This window comes from Emydura macquarii, unplaced genomic scaffold (genome assembly GCF_026122565.2).
Source record: "Emydura macquarii macquarii isolate MOO-44397 ecotype Brisbane River unplaced genomic scaffold, CSIRO-AGI_Emac_v2 contig_431, whole genome shotgun sequence".
Classification (NCBI taxonomy): Eukaryota; Metazoa; Chordata; order Testudines; family Chelidae; genus Emydura; species Emydura macquarii.
The window spans coordinates 16090825-16114221 of NW_027130568.1; the positions used below are offsets into that span (position 1 = coordinate 16090825).

Genomic DNA, 23397 nt, shown 5'->3' on the forward strand with positions numbered 1-23397 from the left:
ACTCCCTACTCTGGTTTTAGTCTGCATTATCTATTACTGGGTAGTTGCTTAAGGTACCCATGGTCAGTTTGCAATCTTTTCGAACTGTGCCAACTGTGTAGAGTTTCACAGAGTCCTCTGGGTCCAAAATTCGTAACCACTCCGCAGGCTGAAGTTCAGTGATTCTAAACTGGGACTCTAGGCGGGGTCTATCCCCTGCTCTGCCACTGACCTACTGGGTGACCTTGGGCAGATCACTTCCCCTCTCTATACCCCACTTTCCCCAGGGGCAGCTTCATCTCCCCAGGCTCTTTCAGCATCGCTTGGCCCTTGCTGCCCCGGCCCCTCATAGCCCGCTGATGCTCAGCTCCCAGCCAGCTCGCCGCACTGGCCCTGCGCCAACACACAGAAACCCGAGGGAACTGACAGGCAGCTCTTCAGTTGCCCCCGCCCCCTCCCGCTGCGCATGCGCTGAAGGGTAACGAGCGGTACGTTGGGGGGCCGCGAAGTATGTACGCATGCGCACGGGGGGGGGGGGGGAAAGAGAAATCTGTGCCGGGGAAGGGTTACCCTGGGACTGTCCATACCCCACCCCTCCTCCCCCCTCGCCGCTCCGAAGGCACTCGGCTATTTCCGGAGCTCGGCCGGGCGGCGGCGCTGCTGCTCGGTCTGTTCTGTTCGGCGGCGAGGCCACAACCGCCGCCGCGGTCGCTGTGGGCGGAAGATGGCGGTCGGGACGGGGCGGCGGCAGCAGCGCGGGGCAGCCGGGCGGCGGGAGCTGTTATGCAAACGAGGCTAGAGACGGACAGCCGCGGCTGGAGACAAGACAGACAGACGGAGGGAGGGACGGACGGACGGACGGAGGGAGGCAGCCCGGAGCTGCTCGGCCGCCGCCGCCGCCCCCTGGGGGATGGACCTTGAGGTTGCGCCTCGCCGCGGGCAGCGCGGGGCTGGCAGCGAGCCGTCGCGGTGAGCCGCCCCCGGCAGCAGCGCGCAGGGAGCCGGGCGCCGCCGGGGAAGATGTCGGAGACCAAGGTGAAGGTGGCCGTCAGGGTCCGGCCCATGAACCGCCGAGGTAAACCGAGCCGCCGGCTGCGCGCGGGGCGCATGCACCCCTCTGCCCTGCCCTGCCTTGCCCTGCCCTGCCCGCCGCCGCCGCTTCTCCCCGGAGCCGCTGGGCGAGCGCATCCCCAGCGCCTGAGGCTGGGGATCGCCAGGGCTCACGGGCCCCCCGCACCAACAAATGGGCAAGAGCTCACCCCGGGGTGCGCCTCATGCGCCCCTTGCCACGGCCGCTGCTCCCGCGGGTCGGACCCGACTCCGGTTTTTTCCCTCCCGACCATTTTAAGCATTGCCCAGTCTCTTCTTCTTTCTGCTCCCCCAAGGTGCACACACACTTCCCCTAGCTGGTGGAGGTTCAGGGTGCGCCTGCGGCTCCCCTAGCTTCTCCCCGTGGCTGTCTGGGGAACCACCCCCTCAAGAGGACAGTTGTTCTGCAAACAACCCGCCGCCCCCCGGGGATTAGCTGGGGGAGCTACGGGCTCTGGTGAGAAATACCAAATTCTTTCCCTTCCTTCCCCCCCCCGCCCCGAGAAGTAGCGTGGGGGGAGGGTTCTGCAAGTAGCTCTGGGGAGATGTTGGGCGAGCAGTTTGGCAGGGTGGAGGGGTGCATGTGGGTCCTTTCTGTGCGCCAGGGGCTGTTCTGGTCGGTAAAGCCCTCTGTCATTTCTCTTGTAGAGCTGGAGTTGAACACCAAGTGTATTGTGGAGATGCAAGGCAATCAGACTGTGCTGCACCCTCCGCCTTCAAACACCAAACAGGGAGAAAACAGGTACAAATAAAATTTTAAAAATCCCTTTCCTGAAATCTCTGACTAGTTTGGTTTAAGCATAGGCTCACACAATGAATTGTTTGTGTGCTTTTGTTAAGAGAGAAGCAGCTTCTTAATGTTACCTCAGCTCTTTTTGGACGTTTTTTTAAGAAAAAAGTCCAGTAGCCTGATTCTTCTTTTGCTTGCAACTATGTAAATTGCCAGTAACGTCAATGAAGTTGCCTCAGTGTGAGATCAGAATCAGTCTTCAAGTTTCTCTTTCCATACCCCATAAGAGGAATTCTGGGCAATAGCATTGCTTTTGAAGAGGCAAAAGATCACTAGTCATTTTCAAATATATATAAAGATTTATGCTTTCATCAGCTGTTAGATGAGATTTGATCAATGATCAGATGCAAGCAACTGAAAAGTCCATAACATTTTCAGCAATTTCATAAGGAGATTCTGTTAATGAGTTGCTGTAATCTTCAGGTTTGATTTGTGGGAACAAAAGTTGTGTGCTGGATTTTAGACACTAAGGGAGGGTTTTTTTTAAAGGACTGTATTTACCAGATTGCAACATATTTGCATTTGAAAAGTTGTGACTGCTGGATCCCTTATTAATTCTGTACTGTTCTGTGAAGCAGTATAAGAGTAAGCTAAAATAATTTGGAAATCTGGCACTTACTTGTGAAGCCCCTGTAAAGAATATATTTGGAAATAATCCAAAATACCAATGCACCAGACTGTAAAAATAGATCAGAACAATAAATTTTTTTTTCATTTGGAGGGGGGTGGGTGCGGCGCGTAGGGTTAAGGGGCTGAGGCATAAGGGGAAGAGTTGCATTGTGTACTAATTTGTTCAGTTACCTATTGATTGATCTATGTACTTGGTGCTCTGAATATATTTTATGCTTAAGAGCAGAAAATTGGGCAAATAATCATAGTTATAGCCATTTTCCCATAATAAGGCTACTTTTTTATCTCATAGATATGGCTTTGAAATAGTTGTAAAGAAACAGAACTCACTGCATGTGGAGATTTGAATTATTTGTGTTGGTGCTTTTTTGTAGACAATATTTTACACTTTTATGATGCTGTATGTCTTAAAAATTCTTAGACTTCATGTGAGAGTCCATTTACACTGATCTAATTGCAGAATTCAGGTGTGATGATAAATTTCATATTCATTGTTTAACTTTATGCCATTAAACCTTTTGATGACAGCATAGGAAAGGCCAGTCTTGTGTTTAATTCACTGGCTTGGGACTTGGAAGATCAGGGTTCATTTCCTGGCTCTTTCACAGACTTTCTTTGTGACCTTGGCAGAGTCCCATAACCTCTCTGTGCAATAGTTCTCCATCTGTAAAATGGGAATAATAAATGCAGCCTTGGTCTCTTATCTATTTAGAATGTAAGATTTTCAGGGTAAGGACTGTTTCTTACTGTGTGTGTGTGTGTATAGTGCCTAGCACAGTGGAGCCTTGATCTTGATTGGGGCCCATAAGTGCTACTGTAATACAAATAATAGCTGTTCAAAAATGGGTAGTCTTGACAGAACTTTGGTACTGTGAATTTTTTCTCCATTCATATTTCATGATTTTGTACCAAACCAAAGGAAGAAATAAACTATGTAGTTCTAAAAAGATAAGAATAAGTGTATTAATATGCCAGAGTATAATCAAGGTTTCAACAATAACTGTTCAAATAAATAAGTCTATAGTTAAAAGAACAAAACAGAAACAACCATCTCTAAATTACTGGTAATCAGTTAGGGTGGGAATGCTACCTTAATGCAAATTGTTTGCATATATTTGGGAAGAAGGTACAATACTACTGTAACTTTAAGACCATGTATGGTTTGTGTGTGTGTGTTACTTTATTGCCTGTTGTATCTTATCTATCAATCAATCAATCAATCCTGTCTTGAGAACCACATGTGCAGATCCTTGCACCTGCATGGAATCCCACTGCGTTAGTAATTTCCTTTGCAAAACTATATCTCATTTAGTGCATTGGAAATATCCTTGAAGTATGTAATGTGCAATGACTGTGGTCAGTTAATATTAACCCTTTATGTTGTTATGTCTAAATAAAATTGTAGTTCAGAATCTTCCAAATTTAGAGTTTATACATAGCTTTTTCTGAAACTTGATGGGTCCTCTTGGTGCTTAGCAAATCCCTTTAAAATCCGTTAATTTAATTAATATTAAATTATTGGATCCTATATTTTTTTCTCATCTGAATAGTCACAATAATCTTGGTGCCGGAGGAATTCTTCATATTTTTATGCATTTGCAAAGGCAATGTCTATATAAATTTAATCTGAATCACTGCAGTAATGCTGCTTGTATTTGGATTATTTCTCAGCAGAAATAAAAGCACCAAATAGGTTTGGGTTTTCTTTGTGTAGCTTGGTTTCATATTTCTCAGTTACACTATTGCTGTAAAGGAAGATTTATTTAAAAATTAGAATTTCACTTGTTAAACTGCTAGTTAATTTTTTTTACCATTACTTTTACTTGTAGTTGCATATTAAAAATGAAAAGCTATATGTCTAACCAAAATTAATTTTTGTGTGGAAAGCCTGGGGCAGTAACTGGGGCTTAGTTTGTCCTTGTGTGTATTCCCATTGAGTTCAGTAGAATTTATTGGGAACTCAGGTGTGAGTAAGCACAGCAGAACTTGGCCTGAAGTGTGTGAAGTCATTTCCCTCTAATATGAGCTGTTCATACTTGTGAGAGAAAAGCAGGTGCGGCAGTTGAAATAACGTAGGAAAAAGGTGTTTTTCTTTGTGCTGTTCTTTAAACTGGCAAATGTAATATTGAAAAATTGCATTTATAGTTAAATGAAGATAAAAGTTTGTACTGTGTTTCATAATAAGAGTAAGTGGTTTCTACCAAAGGAAGCAGGGGCTTTGCTTCCATAATTGCTTTTTCTTAATGTAATTAAATCCAAGAAAAAAGTGATAGCAAAATAGGTTTTAGGACCTTCTGGAACTGCAGTTTAAAATGCACTGAACAGATTGTCTAAAACAGAATGATCAGACAGAACTTTCATCCACAATTGTAATTAAACATGCTGACACTCATTTCTTAAAGATTAGCTTCTCCAACTGAGAAAATAGTTCTCAGGTGATGAAAAATGGAATTGTACAAACTTGTCTGTTTCATAAGGGTGTTTTATTTTTGGAATTATATCTAACAAATATGTCATCAGTTTTTTTTAATTTTGTAAACTTTAGGCTTAAATTTCAAAAGGGTAGGATTTTGTGGTTTACACAGGTGAGTAAATATTCCCCCATGTCTTGCCTAAGGTCACACAGTGAGACAGTGGCTGAGTAGTGAGTAGAACCAACATCTCCTGACTCCAAGTCCCCTCCTCTAACCATTAGGCCACATTGCCTTCCAGATAATTTAATAATAAAAGACCCATCAGTTTAAATTACTTTGACTGGTATTAGGCCTGGTCTATATTGCCGGTGAAATTCCTGTCGACTTTGTAACTTCCGTTTAGTGTGCTGTCTCCGCTGCACTGTGCTGATGGGAAATGTGCACCCATCGATGCAGCACTACGCTTTTTTTGGAGGTGGTTTAATAGATCGACTTCCGGATCGACTGAGCAGGTCTTCACTTCCACTCAATCAGTCCGGATAGATTGATCTGATGGCGGCGAATTTGCCGCCATCAGTGTAGACATACCCTTAGTGTTCTTTCTTCATTTGGAGAAGTATCTAGAGCTGTCTGGCCTGCCTGCCCCCACAAACATGATTTTTGGAGTTCTAATTATGTATTCAGGAAGGACATCAAAACCTAGAAGAAGTTAACAAACTGCATTTTAATCTCATTGATTTAGGGAGGGCTTTTTAGATTCAGTTTTTGACTCATATGAGGAAGTGAATATAAAAAGAAACCATTTTAATTAACTGGCATCAGTTGCACCCCCTTTAATGCTGGGAAAAGCATTGGAGTTGGATCTCTTAGTAGTAAAGATCAAGGCTAAGTGTAATTAGTAATAACTGTAATTGTTTCCTTATCTTTAACTGATAGCTGTATTTTGTTGTGGATGGAGAGCAAATCAGGAATACCTTTTGTCTTTCCTCTACACTTACTTGTCCATCTTCAGCTAGAGGAAGGAAATTCAGATTCCCCATTACTCTTCTCTCTGCCTTACTAAACACTGTATCCCAACTAATATTGTTAGACATGGATATTGTCTTTCAGAGTTTATAAGCATATTTTGTTATTTTATATCTCCCTAAATAGTTCCATCCTGTTGCCTGCAATAAATGCTGCAGTATCCAATCAAACTACTGAGTGATTAGAGCTGGTTAGGAAATGGAATAAAAATTTCTGAAAGTATTGAAAACGTTTGTTTCTGGGTATTTTTGTTGACATTTTGTCTGAAATTTTCCAACCCATTTTAGGAGTATTATAAGATACTGTTTTGCATTTAGAACTGCTATCCCATTGTAAAGTAAACTAATAACTCTTCTGGAGCCTCCTTTGCATTTGTGCTAGGCTTCTGCTTGCTAATAGACTCATCCTTCTCCCTCCCTCTTTACCACCGCCAACTTCATTTCTAAAGAATATGAATTTTGAAAAGGAAATCTTGTTTTGATTTTCCTAATGACTCTAGTACAGCACATAATCCTCTATCTTTTTTTATTTGCTAAATTATCTGCAGCTTGACTAAAAAATGAGAAATCAGGGAACCTGCGGAATTGAATTACTTTATAACTGCACAGCCTAGGACTGAAACCAGGAAGACTTAAAGGGCAATTTATTACATTAGAGCATATTCTTGTGTGCAAACTTATCTTTGTTCAAATACTTACGTTGGAAAGAAAGTGAGCTATTGATGTTAGAAAGTGTCCTGGAATTCTTTTTACATATGCCTTAACTTTTTCTGTGTGCATTTTGTAAGGTTTCTTGTGAATAAACCATCTGCCCTGCCTTCTCCCTCAACCAGTTTACTTACCATTTTTTATCAAAGGCTAAATCCTGCAAGCATTATTTGACAAAACTTTTTATTGTAGTTGTAAATTGATAAGAGCTGTGGAATAATATTGGGTGTTCCTCATAATGTTTCCCAGCTCCTTGTTAGTAAAATAAAGCTTATGGCATGAGCAGAGATTGATGCAGTTTTTGTAGGCCTCTGTTTTCTAAAATGACTGCTTATTGCCTTTTGAGGCACCAATTTCCTGGCTTGTTAATATTATTTTTAAAACAATTATTTCATATATTTCTTAAACAATAACTGCTTTTCTTTCTGCCCCCCCTTGTCTCCAAAGGAAGGGGGAGACCATGAATCTGTATAAACTTCAGTGGTTGTGGTTTACGTTTTGATTTACTGCTACTTGGGGCATCATAGGAGACAGGGAGGAGAAAGTCACTGCTATAGGGAGTTGGTATGTGTTGCAACAGGCCATGCTTTAAATTGAAACTTGTCTGAAGGGAGTGTCAAGTGAAATGAGACAGCTGCTAACTCTCCATATGTCTGAAGGAATTATCAACCAGATAGCAGCTTGTATGCATGTGCTCTAAATATCACCTGTCTGAGGTAGTGGATAGAATGACAGCAACCATTGTCTTTGTCTATAGGAAATTTTAAGTAATCTGACTTTGACCTCTCTTAAATTAGTTTTCCTGTTATGCATCGGTGTTCGGGTTGTGAACTATTAGCTTTGAATCCTCTTCCAAGAGGACGTGCAATCGCTTTATGGAATATATATATGGGGAGAAAGGGGGAATTGTGTTCCAGAACTGTTTCAGCAGCATTTCACTTAGTCATGGTTCAGGTAGGAAACTAGGTCTTGTTCCAGAAAAGTGCTGTTTTCAAATTTCCCTTTATTAAAAATCCTAGTGTTCAGATTACAGGTATGTGACAGTGCAGTTCCTGAGGTGACCTGGAGCAGGGTGAATGGGAAAACTGTTGTTCTCTCAACAAGTTTAAAATCCGGACAGCTAGAAGTACCTTATGCTTGGGTCTCTATAGGGCAGTGCTGGAAGAAGCTGGTGTTAGAGGCTCTTGGAATTGTAGATGGACTTTTCTGAATAGAAGAAAGAGATTGGCAGCTTTTCAGAACAAAAACAGAAAAGAAGCAATTTGAGGAAGAGAAAATTGTTCTTGGTGTAGTCTTGAATGGGTGCTCCCAGCTTTTCAACTGTCTTTTACGTACCCACAAATGTTCATATATTCTTGATGGAAAATTATAAGGGAAAAGATAAATAAAAAAATAAATAAAAATGGGCCGGTCAAAAGTTTCACTTGCAGATCTATTAAAAAATGTTAGGAACACCCCACACAATGAAATGTTGAAGTAGTTTGTTAAAGAGATTAACAACTCTTCGATATACTTAAGTTCTGTGGTTGGTCTGAACGAGTATGTTTACACCGGCTTATTATCTTAGCCACATAAATGTTTGTTTTGAGGTCAGGCTGAACTTTCCTGCTTTAGGTACTGAAATGAAATACAAATTTTTAAAAGACCAAAATTATTTTCTTCCTTTCCTTGCAGGGACAAGGGGAGTGGACTGTGAAGGAAAATTATCTTTAGACTCCTCCCCCCCCTCCCCAGTCGTGGTAACACACAATAACTGTATTAATGAAAAAAGGGTAAAACCATTGAAACTTGCTGGCAAATAAAATTGTAAACCGTCAGCATTGTTGATCTGTTGTGTATTTAGTAAGATTATTGAATGTACAAACACCCTAGGGCTTCAAAATTCCAGTGAAATTAATATTGTTTTCCAGCAAATACAAAACTACAGGATAGTGAGAGGGACACAGTTGTACACATTCAATAAGCATGTGAAAGACTAAAGCCAGTGCTGTCACCATGCAACAATCTAAACCACAGCTAGTCAACTGGGAGTGAACTTGGGATCTCCAGCACCCAAGCATAGGTCTCTACCATGTTAACTAAAGGAAAAACTTCGTTATCTGATAGCAGCAGTAATCTCTTACCCACTACATGGAAGGAATAGTCAAAAGTAAATAAGATTCACTTAGCCAGCATGTTAGACTTCATAGGAAGGAAGCTTGTCCCAAAAACCTGAAATCCCAATACAGCTTTAATGACCCCTCCATCGATTGTTGGTGGATATTGAATTGGGGACTTTTACCACCAAAAAACCAGGCCTCTACCACATCATAACTCAGGGAGGAATTATTGAGTTGAGAGAGACGCTGCTGGCAAAGAACTTGACTATTGAGCATACAATAACTGATCAGCCAAAACGAGTTGTAATAGCTCATATAACTTTGAAAGAAGCTGTGCTGGAGAGCTATATTATTATAGTTCTATATTATATAGAACTTGAACTTGAATATTAAAAACTTCAGTATACTCTGTCTTGATGATGCTTTCTGTTAATTTGGTAATAAATGTATCTTGAGCTAAGAAGTTCCTTTGTCATCAGCCCATGATACTGTTATTACATCCTCAATGGGACACCCTCAAGTAATGTTATGTTGGTGGCTTGTGAGATACGCACTTGTGCACCAGGAACTTTAGTAATCTGAAGCTACCAGCTTCACATAGATCATTGGATGGCCATCATATGCTAACAACTATTCATCACTATTAAGCTGGTTTGGATTTGAACTAATGACATAGAGATATGGCGTTTTTATGTACTATTTGAGTTGTATAGGACAAAGATTAATTCCTAACTTGTTCTTTTTGAGTGTAAGGTAAATCAAACCTTTAATATCATTTAAATGGATATCCTTGCATTCAGTAATAATACTTAGCACTTTCTGTTCAAGAATCACAAAGCACTTTGTAAACATTAATTATTTAAGCCAATTGCTTTAGTTGGAAACTATACCCATGCGTGCATGTGCACTTGTGTTCAGAAAGACATTTTTTGAAAATACATTGAATGTGCATCATCTCTTTTCTAAATGTAGCGCCTTTCAAAGTAAAGTTTTACAGCACATTAATGGTTAATAGTATATAAACACTTGTTTTAAAAATATATGTTGCTGTAGGCTGTGAATATTTAAAAAAAATATATATATATAAACGTAAACATGGGTGGACATTTTCCCACATCTTTTATTGAACAGGTAAGAAACTCTTCCATAAATTTTAGTTCAAATAAAATGAAGTAATTACACACTATTCTTTTTCTGTGTGTTGAAGATTTCTTTAATTTGGGGTCACTCCTTGGTTTTTTGTTCTGATATGTAAACACAAACGTGGATTAAGTGATATTCAAAATCATCCAATGAAATCAGACCCTTTTCCCTCTCCGGCTTCTGACTTTATAATTCTGAATAGGTTCCTGACATATTTGAGTAAATCTGCATGTAGATATGTAAACTAATCTATTTTGCTTAGTATTGTGCTGGTGAATTGCTGCTTCTTGTTACATCTTTGAATGAGAAAATAATCATGAAACCACAAACTTTCTTTTTGTAGTAAGCTAAGGGCAGTGTGTTCGCTTTTCAGTGTTCCTTCTTTGGAGTCAAAGTGAAATCCTGTGCAACATGGTTGATAAGCTTTATTTCATGAAGTGGGTATCTTTCAAAATTATTGGGGGAGGAAATAGATCATTAGTTCATAACCTGTGAAGTAGACAAATTGTTAAACTTCATGTGCATTGACTTGCATCACATAAATATTCAGTGATAATTTTTGAAATAGTCTTTTTTTAATTTAAGTTTATTTTAAAGAGATTAATTAGTTGGCTGCAATTAAAAGTGCAACTTTTCTATGAAAATATACTATTTGATTTATTTTACTTAGTTTCTCTAAAACAATGTATTTGCTTAATCTTTGTTTTCCCTTTGTTTCACACTCCTTGAGCCCAAACCTTTGGGGTTCTGAGCTCTTCGTGAAAGGTGCTGAATGCCCTCAAAGCCAGCAAGCTTTGCCTTCATTAGACATTGTAGATTTTAAGTGTTCATAAGATCTGTATTTTTGGCCGTCTGTGTCATGTGTTCCAAATAATCAAAACTGTTACATTTTCATCAATGTTCAATGGACTGCTCATATTTTTAATCTTTTATGTTGGTTTAAGATGTTCATTTTGTTACAATGTTAAATTCATGTCCAGTTTCTAATCTTGTTAATTGGATGCAAATATTTTCCCTCTTTTTATAGGATGGCAGTTTTTTGTAAGTTACTATGAATAAAATTGATATTATAGGTATTTTTAAAATATATAAAATGAGTTTTGCTTTTTCTTTTGAGTTCACCGTAAATTTTATATCTGAAATCTTGTGGCATGATTGATATTGACAGCTGTGAAATGGTGAAGGTAGAGTCTGTAATCTAGACATTCTGGTTTGGGGGATTTTTTTAAAGTTGTTTGATTCTGATGAACCTGCCCCGTTACTGAATTACATTGTCTATTTTGGAACTGATTCATGATGCTATCGATTTGTAAACATGGACCAAAATCCTAGGAGTTTGGAATTCTTCAGTCTAACCAATTCTACCACAAAATTATGTAGCTGGATTAGTGATTTATAGTCTCAAATATGTTGGCATGCATTGCTATCCTCACTATAATGTATGTAACTGTAAATGAAAAATTATTTTTCCCAAGATTACATAGCAATATACTAATATCACTTTGCCCAAATGCTAATCCATTACAAATATTTCCAGTTGTTAATTTTTGTTTTTAAATGTTTTAATTGAGTTTTATTAGACTTGGATAACTACCAGAAACATTTACTTTCCAAAACCTGGCAAAATTCAATTAATTAATTAACTGAATAGCATATTTTTACAGCCAGAGGAACTAAGATTGAACGTCTGCAAACCAGCACTATGTTTTATGTTACCTAAACTGTTTTACTGAAAGGATAAAATGTGACTTTTATATCGTCTCTTAGGCTATCCAGCAAAGGAAGATCCTTCTGGTGTGATAAGATAATAAAACCTGCATTTGAGAAATAGAGGGGTATGGCAGCCGTAGGTTGCGATATTCCTTTATGAAGGGTGATTTCATGAGTGTTCTCTCTCCTTGCTTTTAAAAAGCTGTGTAATATATAGCTTAATTGGCCTTTGAGCATTTCATTGTTGTGAGTAAAGATTTCCACTTCCTCTTGACAGTTTAGCTATCAGATAACTGCCTTAATTCATACATTGTAAAGTGAGTTAATATGTAATTATGAAGATAGAAAAGTTTTTAGACTCTAGAGGCCATCTCTTTTCCAAAATTCCCTGCAAATACAGTTTCCTCATGGGAATATAGGAGTATATTAAACTATGGATCTTGGCCACCATGAGGAATTCAATTTTTAATTTTCCAATCAAGTTTATATCAAACAGTAACTGCCAAAGCTGTGAGTTTTGAAAGTGCAAGTTAGTCTTACTAAAACAACCCTAAGCTGACCTATCCTATCCCCTTAAGAAGATGGATGCCTTAAAGTTCTCATAGGGTTTTGCAATTTTGAGAACTGAGTTTCAAGACTTAAACTCTAACAGATCTGTATTTTCAACCTTGCCCTGTTTCCTCTAAGTTAATTGAAGCCCCACAAGTGACTGTTGCTTTCCTGCTCACTTAGTGCTCAAAAATGGAAGGTGAACAAAAGATCTCTCTGTAGAATAGAATTTGAAATAGGATGTTGTCATAGAGCATAATTTATGTTGCCAGTTGCTTCTGATTTCCTGGCTTATCGTGCACAAATGCCGCCAAGTAAACTATATTTCTACCATCTGTTTGGCTCATTCTGTTAAGAAAAATTACTTTGAATACAAATTTTAGGAATTTTTTGTTTCCTCTTAGTTCTAAATTCTCATCTATTTTAATAAGGTTTTAAGGTTAAAGGAGTGCTGTCTTTTCTGTACTTAGTCCAAAGTGTTAATGTTTGTGTATTTTAAAAAAAACCCCTAATAACGAATGTATTTTTGAACATCAATTGAAAATTTGTTTTGAATTTAAATGTAACCTTACTGTTGTTGCTATCCAAACATTGGGTTAACTGGAAGAAACACTGTGTGTGAAGTTGATTATAAACAAGTTAATATACCTCATCTATTTTTTTGTTGTCCAAATTGAGTGAAATGCAAAGAGTAAAGAGCATAAGCAGTGAAAAGTAAATTGGACACGTCTGTCTATGTGGAGAACCCCTTACACAACTGGGACCCCTACTTGTATTTTCTAATGGTATTTTCTAGCATTTTTCTCTAGATCACCATGATCAACGCAGGTTGTTATCGATTTAGTAGTAATTTTAAGTGAACAATAACACTTGATATACTTGTTATACATATTTTATATTATACTGCAAAGTTATTGATTTGGTATATTAATTTCCTATTAAGACAACTTACTCTGTAGAGGTCATATGTCTCTGCTCCTGAAAGATTTTTAAAATTAAACTAGGTGTTAATTAATTAAACCAAAGATGTTCAAATAACTCATATAGAACCATATAAGAAACTGATCATTGAATATAAGTGCTGAGATGTAGTGATATACTCTATTTAATATGGCCTATGGTGTCTGACAGTAGTTTTCCTTTCAGGATGGTCGTTTTATTTAAAAAAAAAAAAAAAAAAAGAGAGAGAGAGAGAGAAAAGAAGAAAAAATACATGGTGAATTACCTAAATATAGCTTTACTACTTTTATTGGAAGGATACTTGGGGGCACCTTCACAGTTTTTAAAAGTAAATGAAGTCACTGGATGTGATTTATTTCTATGGCTGAGGCCTGGCTCGTCGCATTGATCTGTTGCCTAAAGTTTGATTGTAATAATAATGGCCTTTCTAATTCTGCATCACCTTATTCTATTTTCTATGGCAGGTATGATGATTCCGTGGCAACTTATTATGCAGTTTTTAGCATATCATGGTGCTGACTACATTCTGTATTACTAGTATATCCCAAACTCTTCTTTTTTTCATATAGAGCCTTGTGTTATGCAAGGAGTACAGGATTAAGTCCATTGTTTGGCTACATATAACTGTGTCCTGAAAAATGCCAGAGAATGTGAAAACATCCTCTGTGTGTTTACTTGTGTGTCCCCAAAACCATAGCCATTTAACATAAAGTAAGTCACCTAATTGCTGTAATGACAGTGGAAGAGTTCTTTGTATCGTCTGTCTCGGCCCCTTTATTTAATTTCCTTCTGAGGAGGTGGATGGCTGTGGAGTCCAAAAACTGGCCTGCTTCTGCTTAAATAACAGTGGATTTTAATTTTAGATTAATCTTTTTACCTGAAAAGATTTGAAAGTGTTTGTCTTCCATTGGAGGTATGGAGGATACACATTTATTTTAATTACTGAAACACACTGTTTAACTTTTGCCCTTCTCCTGATCTTGTCCTTTTTATCTTCCCTTCTTCACTTACCTTTCTTCCTTCTAACCCTCTGCCACACTCTTCCTTGTTCTTTTGAAGATGCTATTTAACACCTATTATGAAATCTCCAAAAATGTCAGCTTGGGAAAGTTAAGGAAGGAGATTAAATACTGCTGGCAATTCTTAGTGCTCTTCTGCTGTGGACTGTAAATTGATAACCTGGAAGCTTTGATTTTGAAAGTAGTCTCTTAGTTCAGTCAGTATTTCAGCATGTGCCTGTTGCTTGTGACTTAGCCACTTTGTTCGAAGAACTTGCCCCTTCTATCTGTCGTGCTAGCCACTCACCTGAAACCACTTTCTGATGCTATTTCTTTCCTGTCACCAACTTCACACACACTAACTGAAAATTTCTCTACTGCTGGGAAGCTGGTGATGGCTGTCAATCATATTGCACTGTAAGATGAACCTTTCAATGGTGGGCTATCCTATTGTTTTTTTTTCTTTTGCCTTCTAATGAAGGTACACTCTTAACTTTTGTTTCCAAATGTCATCGTATACACATGTAAAATAACATAAATGTCAGTTTTGAAGAGAGAAAATTATAAGCTGATTTAAAAAAAATGTGACTAGTTAAATAGGATTTCAGAAATCCTCTTCTTCCCACACATGTAGGGTATGGTTGCCGGTTCTGTTGTGGAAAGATAAAAACAGTGACTTTTTCCATGTCTTCAGAACCACTGAAAATTATAAACTCTGATAGAATGGTCAGTGTAGATTGAGATATCTTTGTTCAGTGAAGGGTTACTGACTACATTTCTTATTACTTTTTGTTCTTGTTTAAAATGTTACATTCATTTATCAAACAAAAATAAATGATCAAATGGTACGGGATAACTTTTTACAAATAACTCTCATGCTGTAGACCTTAAATCAAACTCTGCAGTGATTCAGTGTTCTCTACTTGCTACTGGTTTTTAAAATGCATTTAATTTGTCATTTCCCCCAGGTTTTTTACATAACATTCCACAGTTGTCACAAACCATAGCAAGTGAATCAAAATGTGCTTTAGCAAATAAAAAACTTGAGATTTTGAAAACATGCAAGATTTGTAACAGATACACAAACTGCTTGACTGGCTTGTAAAAGTATGTCAAACTGCAACTTCTGAGTGAAATTGCTATAGAATTTAGGCCTGGTCTCAGCGTGGATTGATTTAAATAATCAAGTGGAAAGCCTTCATTTTAAATAATTTATTTTAATCCACTTTTCCATTTGTACTTCAGTTATTTTCTAAAGAAAGGTGCATTCTCATGGGTTGACGACAACAATTTACATAGTCTTTACCCTAGTTTTGGTTCATCTTTATGCTACTTAGGAGGGTACACTATAACTATGTATATTTATTTAAGCTTAATATTTTCAGATTCTAAATTGTACATTTTTAGTATGTTAGAAAATGATGAATGATATATTACTTATTCACTAGATAATTTACTTTTTGTTCATGATTTGTGTCAAGCTGCAATAGATAGTACTGTAATTGTAATTTAATTAAACACACAACGGAATATAAACTTTATTTTTATTAAACAAAACAACTTTAAATGTTTTGGATACAAACTTCTTTTCAAAACAAGTTTCACATTTACAACTAAATGATTTATTAAAGGAATAGAGGGATTAATAGTGATTTTAAATTGAGTGTTTCTGGTCAGCTTTGAACAATTTTCAGATATGCCTAAGTGAGAGTGACTGGATTAAAAATGATAGTCTGTTTCTTAAGGTGTCCTTCAGAGTTTTAAAACTAGTAGATCTCATCCCTGCTCTCATCATCTTTATTCATAGACTGGAAGAGAGAGACCAGTATTTCTGCTTTTTCAACTCCTAGTTGGTTTCTCAACTTTGAATGAATTAGTCTAAATGAAGCAAATATTTTCTCTGTGCCTGCAGAAGAGGCTACTATTGTCAAAAGCTGATTTAGCATTTCAAATAAACTCTGGTTCCCGGTGCTGAGGTAGTGACTTCCACCAGTTCAGTGGTGTGACTTTCTTGAAAACATCAGCAAACATGTATTGCTTGAATGGTTCTCTTCCAGCCCTGACATTTATTATGGTTAGTATGATTGATGGGTGATTATTAGATGTGCATGTCAAAGCAGCAGCATCTTCAGTAGCTGGACATGTTCCCTAGTACTTTGGGGGCAGAATATTGGCAAGAAAATGAGGTGGAGTAAAGTGCTTTATCTATTTGTTTCTTTGCTTTCTGCAGTTCAACTGGGTGTTTCTTTCTTTCTTCAGTATCTTTTGAAGTTTTTTCAAAACTTCAACAGCATCATGAATACGGCATCATTCTTTCTGCAGTTTGTCCAAACCTATGGCAAAGGTTTAATTACATTCAGCATATCCTCTAATTTGTCTTTAGATTGATTGTTAGTTACTTTGGCTGTGATCGACTCATCTGTTTTCTCATGTTTTTCTTTGGAAATTGTCATCAGAATAGGCCAGTTTTTAGTAAATAGCTCAAAACAATCAATTGTTTCTATAAGATTGCCCCCATCTTCTGTTGTCACACAAGCAGATTTTACTGAATCATGATATATATTGCTCCACCCATCAAGATTCAGACTGAGAAGTTTCCCATCAATATTTTTTGCACACTGTTGAATTTCTCTTTTGGACACTGTATCCAGCAATCTTCAAGCAATGTCTGCTCTGCTGGATGGCATGCAGCCTGGTTGTAATGTTTGATCCATGTGAGTGAAATGTTTGTTCTGAACAAGACAGTAGGCAGAATTTGTTACATAAATGAACTGAGCATTCTTTTCTGTGGAGTCATGAAGGAGTCTGCTGGTCCTGATTATGAACTCATCCATGGTTTCACTGGGTGGTGAAGAAAGCCCCCTCACATACATTTTTTTTTGGGGGGGGGGGATACAGGTGATTTACTGTCTGCTATATGTTTAGTTGAAGCACTGTTGGTGGCACCAGCAGATGACTCTGAAGTTGTAGACATTGCAGGTGATGGACATTCATAACCCATTATATCTAAACTGGATTCTAAATAAAATGGTAAGAAAAGTCACTCACGCTGTCCACTGCTTTGAAGAAATGAAATTGTAAATGAAATATTCCATCTACTGCAGCTGTTTGTGCCACTGTTTAAATGATGTAATTTATTCTCAACCCAGTTTTATAGGGAAAATAATAAATCATAAGGATTATCTAAATCTATAAAACATTTATTTCTAGCAACAAATCATACAGCTTGACATTTTTTTTAAAATGATAAAATTCCTAAATGTCTAATAAAACTTTAAACAGGAAATTTTCACTTAGGAAGTTTTAATTATACTGGGCAATAAAAAAAATCTTTAAGTCTAGCAGTAATAGTAAAAATGTTATTGATAAATGCTTCCACAACAAACAACATACCAATTATATTCTGAACATACACATTTCAATCCACTTAAGCCACAAATTTGTGACAGTCCGTTATTTACTAGCATAGTAAGACATGGTAGGCAGTCCATAAGAATGGTGCAAAGATAAGTTTACTAAGCAATTGATCCAAATTGTTCAGACATGTCCACATCATCATCTTCAAAGTCATTGCCTTCTGAGGAGCATTTGATAATGTTATTTCATTATGATAACCAGGCCTAGCATCTCTTTGTTGTACTGTTTACATTTGGTACACAATTCTTTTTTACCCAGAGGTACAGAAATTTCTTGAAAATATTCCCAAATAGGGTCTTTTTATGACCTGCAGCCATGTCAGGTTTTTTCCTCTCCAGTTCCTTATTTTTGAAATCAACACTAGAGCCTGCACTCTGAAGAACGTTGTCCCTTCTTCAGTCTTACAAAGTCGCCTACCCAGCCTCCAGAAAAACAAAAGAACTAACAATCCAAAGTTTCTGCTCATATAACCCACATGCCTTTTACACTGCAGTACTTTATTTGTTAAGAGACAGAGGGAGGCAGTTGATAAATTAATGGGTGTGTGTGTGTGTGTGTGTGTGTGTGTGTGTGTGTGTGTGTGTGTGTGTGTGTGTGTGTGTGTGTGTGTGTGTGTGTGTGTGTGTGTGTGTGTGTGTGTGTGTGTGTGTGTGTGTGTGTGTAAAAACACATGCCAAGAGACAGAGCAAGGCCATTTACTTGAAGTGCCCAGGACCATCTAGAAGCAAGAGCTGCTTGGTAATTACTGGGCAGATCCATGTTTTTCCATGAGCTGGAGACTAAGTTTCCATTGTAGATGGTGTGTAATTTGAGAAGTGAGCCAATCAGAATTCAGGTAGGGAGATTCTATAAAATAGGGTATTAGAGACCACCCAAGTGAGCTCAATGGATGATTCTGGAGCTAAAGGCAAGATCTCAATGCCTGTGATGACTTTGTCAGTCTCTTGCACCCAGTAGCAGTGTCTCTGGGCTCCAACAGAACCAAGCCCTTAATGTAGCACATGTCATATTTATAAAACTTGACCTCAAAAGTAAGATCCCCCCCACCCCAATTCTTTTTTTATATTGAAAGTCATCTTTAACTCAGTTATTGATAGAGGGTGATTCAGCATATTTATTTTTTATTTAAATATTTAAAGAGATTATAAAAAGTTTAAGCCTTAACGTATTTTGTATTAATTCGGATTTCCTTTGTCATTATTTCTAACTGGGACTTAAGTTATATTATTGAGGCCTACAAGTGAGTTCATTCCTTTTAGAAACCAAGTTTGCTTTCTGCTCTTAGGATCTGATTCAGAGGTGCAAGAACTCCAGCTGAAATCAAAGGGAGATGCAGGTACTTGGCACCTCTGAAAAATCCTTTTTCAAGATTTGTACTGTCTGTGAGGCACCATAGAGGGAGTTGCTGTCCTTTTGCCTGAACAAACTGTTCCCACTAACAGTTACCTTCTTCATGGAGCAATAAAATATACTCAAACAAATTCAGTTAGAGACTAGTTTGTGACATAAACGTGTGAGTTTGACTGGTTTTTTTCCCTTTGAAGATAAAGTATACCCTAAAGTCTACTTAACCTAATGCTGCATGTGACAGTGAGTTATGTGTTACAGAAAGACTGAAGTGGAAGGGAACTGTATCTTGGGTGTATATATATATAGCATTGGGAGGTCTCATCTTGGAAGCTGGCAGCATAAATGAGTACTGGATTTTAGTGTAATACATATTCAAAACCAATCTTATTACTTTACATTTAACATTTTTATCAGAATTTTCTTGTTAACAGAATCTCATCCTTAGGATATCAGTTGTGGAAATCCAAGTGATTTAAAGTAACTTCATTGGCCAAAGCAACAAAGGAGCAATCTTTTGTCCTGCATCTCCTACTTGTGCCTTGTTTGAGAGTGCTGAGAGGGATCCACCCCTTACTGAATTCTTTTTCAGCCATCTGTGGAAAGAGCAAAGTATATTCTCTGAGCTCAAGAAATGCTTCAGGAGACTTGGTGGCTGACAGTTGCACACTTGGTATCTGATAAGACTGTCTTTCTTTACTCTTCTCTCATTAACTTTTTATAGATTTCCTGGTTGCAGCATACGGCAGTCCAGGGTATCCAGTAGCACTGTAAGTCTTCTGTCAGAATAATGATTGTGTGTAGTTCTTCATTGTGCTCAGGACTATAAAGCAGCCTCTGCCTCCAAGCTATTTTGTGCATCAGTGCTAGTTTAAATTCTAAAGTTGCAAAAGGCAGCCAGTAGTTGCATACAGAATATCTGAAATTGTTATTGTAAGGTGGGGTTTGTTTGTGTGTAAAAAAACTATACCAGTGTTGGGCTTAGATACAAAACTGCAATGGATTTAAACTCGTTGAAAATCATTATCTCTTACTAATGTCTGATGATGATTAGCCAGTTAATATTTCTAGTCAGTTTCTTCACTGTCTCTTCCATTTTTCATAGGGCAAGGGAAAGATACTCATGGAGCCTGGTGGAAATCATCATGGTGTTGGTGTGCTTGGCTAATGGTGCAGGAAGATTTTTGTATGAATTTTTATTTTCAGAATGTATCAAATAAACTTTACATATGAGGGATGGTACACTTAAACAAAACAAAAAAAAACACCCTTAGAATTATAAAAATTAGTAGGGTGTTACTTAGGCATTTCAAGAAAGATGTCTTCTACATGGTGATGGTCCATATTCAATCACCGCTTTTATTTTTAAAAGCTAAAGGTATAGTTTAGAGACTGATACCAAGCTGGGAATGAGGGGATTTCTAATCCTAAAGAATTTTTTAAAATTTACATTAGACTTTTATTTGCCCATCATGGGATATGTTTTGGACTTCGTTGGAAGAGAATAATTTCCAGGATTCAAAGAGAGAGGTTTTTTTAAATTGAGTAAACAACATTTATTTGAACAGTAGACTGGTCTTAGAAAAACACTGAAAGATATAGGAAGAGGAATCACTTCTACATTTTCAACTCTGGTCATGTTAATGGATTTTAAGGTTAGGAGGAACCATTAGGTCATGTAGTCTGACCACTTCTGTAATTCAGGCCATAGAATTTCACTCACTAACTCTTTTATTGATCCCAATAATTTGTATAACTAAACATGTTTTCCAGAAAACTCTCTGTCCATCACTTGATATCTTCAAGTCAAGAATAATCTACCACTTCCCTTGGTAGTTTGTTCCAATGGTTAATTACCCTCAGTGTGGAGAAATGTGTGCCTTATTTCTAATTTTGAGTTTGTCTAGCATTTCCAAACATTGAATCTTGTTATGACCTTTTTCTGCCAGGTAGAGGCATATTCATATTCTCCCTGTGAAGGTATTTATACACCATAATCCAGATACCTTTCAAATTTCTTTTTGACAAACTGAACAGATTGATCTCTTTTAATATACTGCATTTTCCCCTCATCATTTTTATGGTTCTTTTCTGCACCCCTCAATTTTTTTCAGCATCCTTTTTAAAATATGGACACCAAAACTGAATGCAGCATTCCAGTATTGGTCTCACCAATGTCATATACAGAGGTAAAATTATCTCTGTACTCCTATTTACTATTACTTTGTTTATATGTATACTGGGATTGCACTGGCCCCTTTTTGCCACAGCATCATACTGGAAGCTCTTGTTCAGTTGCTAGTTCATTCTGAACCCTAAATCTAGTGCCCGCAATACAATCTTCAATTCTGTAGATATGATCTGCATTCTTTGTTCCTAGTTAAATAACCTTGCATTTGGTCATACAGAGGGTAGAGCTTTGGCTGTTAGGCCAAATTATTTGGCCTATGTTCAACTTCAGATAATGTAATAGTACTTTGTATACTCATCATGAGTGGATTGATTACATGCAATGCATTCCAAATATAAACAATGCAATGGGATTTCAGAATATAAAAATACTGGTTCAAAACTCTTCCATTAAATTACTGCCTTTGAATGCTGATTAGAATAACACGTGTCAGGATGTGACTTTTGCATGTTGTTTCCCTTTACAATTACACTGAGATGTAAAATTAATATTGAGCTGTGCAAAAACGGTGTATGTGTTAACAGAATGAAAATCTAGAAGCCATGTGTTCTAGAGCAGTAACAATCACTCTTTCAGACTTGTAGAATATGGCATGTATGGTAGAAAATAAGTCAGAGGATATCTGTTTTTATTAAAGGATAAAATCAATATCACTGTTTTAATTTGATCTTTTTCTTAATTGTCACTTAATGGCTTTGTTGTTTTCTGTTATGTCTTCAGAATTGCTTTAGTTACCCCTACAGTGAAAGCAATGAGTGAAAAATAGTACATTATGAGAAAATTCCAGAAAATTGTGATATTTATATTCTGGGCTAAGCTTAATATTTTAAACTACTTGAGGGCCGAATCCTGCAGAGCTCACTTCAGGCTGTGGGATTTTTTGTTAGCATACAGGCATGGCTAATGCTGTAGTAATTTAATACCTAGGGAGAACTTTGGGCAGTTACCCAGTCACAGGAGCTGCTGTCAATATGCTATGTAGAGATGTTGGCTTGCCCCAATATTACTGTGTATTTTCCAAGAAGAAATCCATAATGCACATTAAGAACTCGGTCTTGCAAGGTGTTGAGTGCTTCTTTGAAGGTGCTAATCACGCTCAATTTCCACTGAAGCCATGGCTGACTTTATGGAATTAAAGTCAGAAAGGGCTAGGTCTGATCTTCCCTTCTTTGCTAAAAGGATGGTCTGTATGCTGCAGGCCTGTGAGGCGAGAGGAAGGTGGAAGGGGAGATTTTGTAGACGGTGAGTGGTACAGAAGAATACTGTTCCCTTGGAGAAGAAAAAGCTAAAGAACAAACCTGAACAAACTTCAGATGGGTATATACAGTAAAAAGCACTACGCAGCGTAAGCAAACTGACATTTTTTGTTTTCAAGCTTTTAATAACATTTGGCATTTCTGAGCCTCTTGCTGGAGGTGGCCGCTTTTCTGAATAGATATCATTTGTGACACTAGCAGTGTGTGAACTCCCTGTAAGAGATGGACCAATTCTGCAACCCTTATTTAAATTAAGTACTATTCAGATAAAGTTCTACTGAGCTCCTTGGGACTAGTCCTCCATATGTTTTTGCAGGGTGGGGCCTATGGTTTTACTGAAAGTGAGTTGGGCTGGGAGAACTGCGCTCTGAATTAATTTACAGCTTACTTTAATAATAGACACAGTCAGCTTAAAGACTATATATATGTCTAAAATTTTTGTACCTGTTCTTGTTAGAAGTAATACTTCAGATTACAGAGGGGGATTGGTGAGAGAGATCTCATTTCAGATTGTCTATGTTGTATGTAAAATAATACTTTGTGTATAGTTAGACTTTCTCCATTAGTCAGTCGGACCCCAATCCAATAAATGAATCATGCTAATGAAAGATGTCTGTACAGATTATTTTTCAGGATTGGACCTTTATTAACTTTTCCTTCTGTGTAGGCCATGCACATAGCAGTAGAAGTGAGAGAAACATCTAGGGGTATATCTGTACGGCTCATGGCAATGAGCTTCCCAGCTAGGCTGATACACTTGGGTTTGTGGGGCTCAAGATAGCGCTCTAAAAACAGCTGTCTAACCAGCACTTTAAAATAGCAGCTTGGGCTCTGAGGCTAGGTAGGAGAATAGGCTTCAGATCCCTGAACTTCAGCCTGAGGCACAACGTCCAAGGTACTTTCTACAGCTAATTGTAGAGCACTAGTGCAAGCCCCAGTAGCCCAAATCTGTGCACCTGGGCTGGGAGGCATGCTTCTGCAGGCTGTGTAGACATACTCCTAAAGACAAAAGTGACTACAAAATGGAGAGAGAGGGAAAAAAAAACAAAACTGATGGGGGGCTCAAGATCAGGCTTAGAATCTAAAAATGCT

General features: G+C 37.9%; 1 protein-coding gene across 5 annotated transcripts in view; it reads left to right on the top strand.

The window, feature by feature from the left end:
- Positions 1-528: 528 nt before the first annotated feature.
- KIF13A (kinesin family member 13A) overlaps positions 529-23397 on the top strand; it is a 193908-nt gene continuing 171039 nt past the window's right edge. For 4 of the 5 annotated variants that reach the window (XM_067537604.1, XM_067537608.1, XM_067537606.1 and 1 more), the window contains exons 1-2: positions 529-1054; positions 1717-1810. In XM_067537604.1, the coding sequence (XP_067393705.1) occupies positions 1000-1054; positions 1717-1810 (149 nt within the window). In that variant the 5' untranslated portion in view covers positions 529-999. The remainder of the gene's footprint in view (positions 1055-1716; positions 1811-23397) is intronic. The other variant, XM_067537607.1, reaches the window with a different exon arrangement.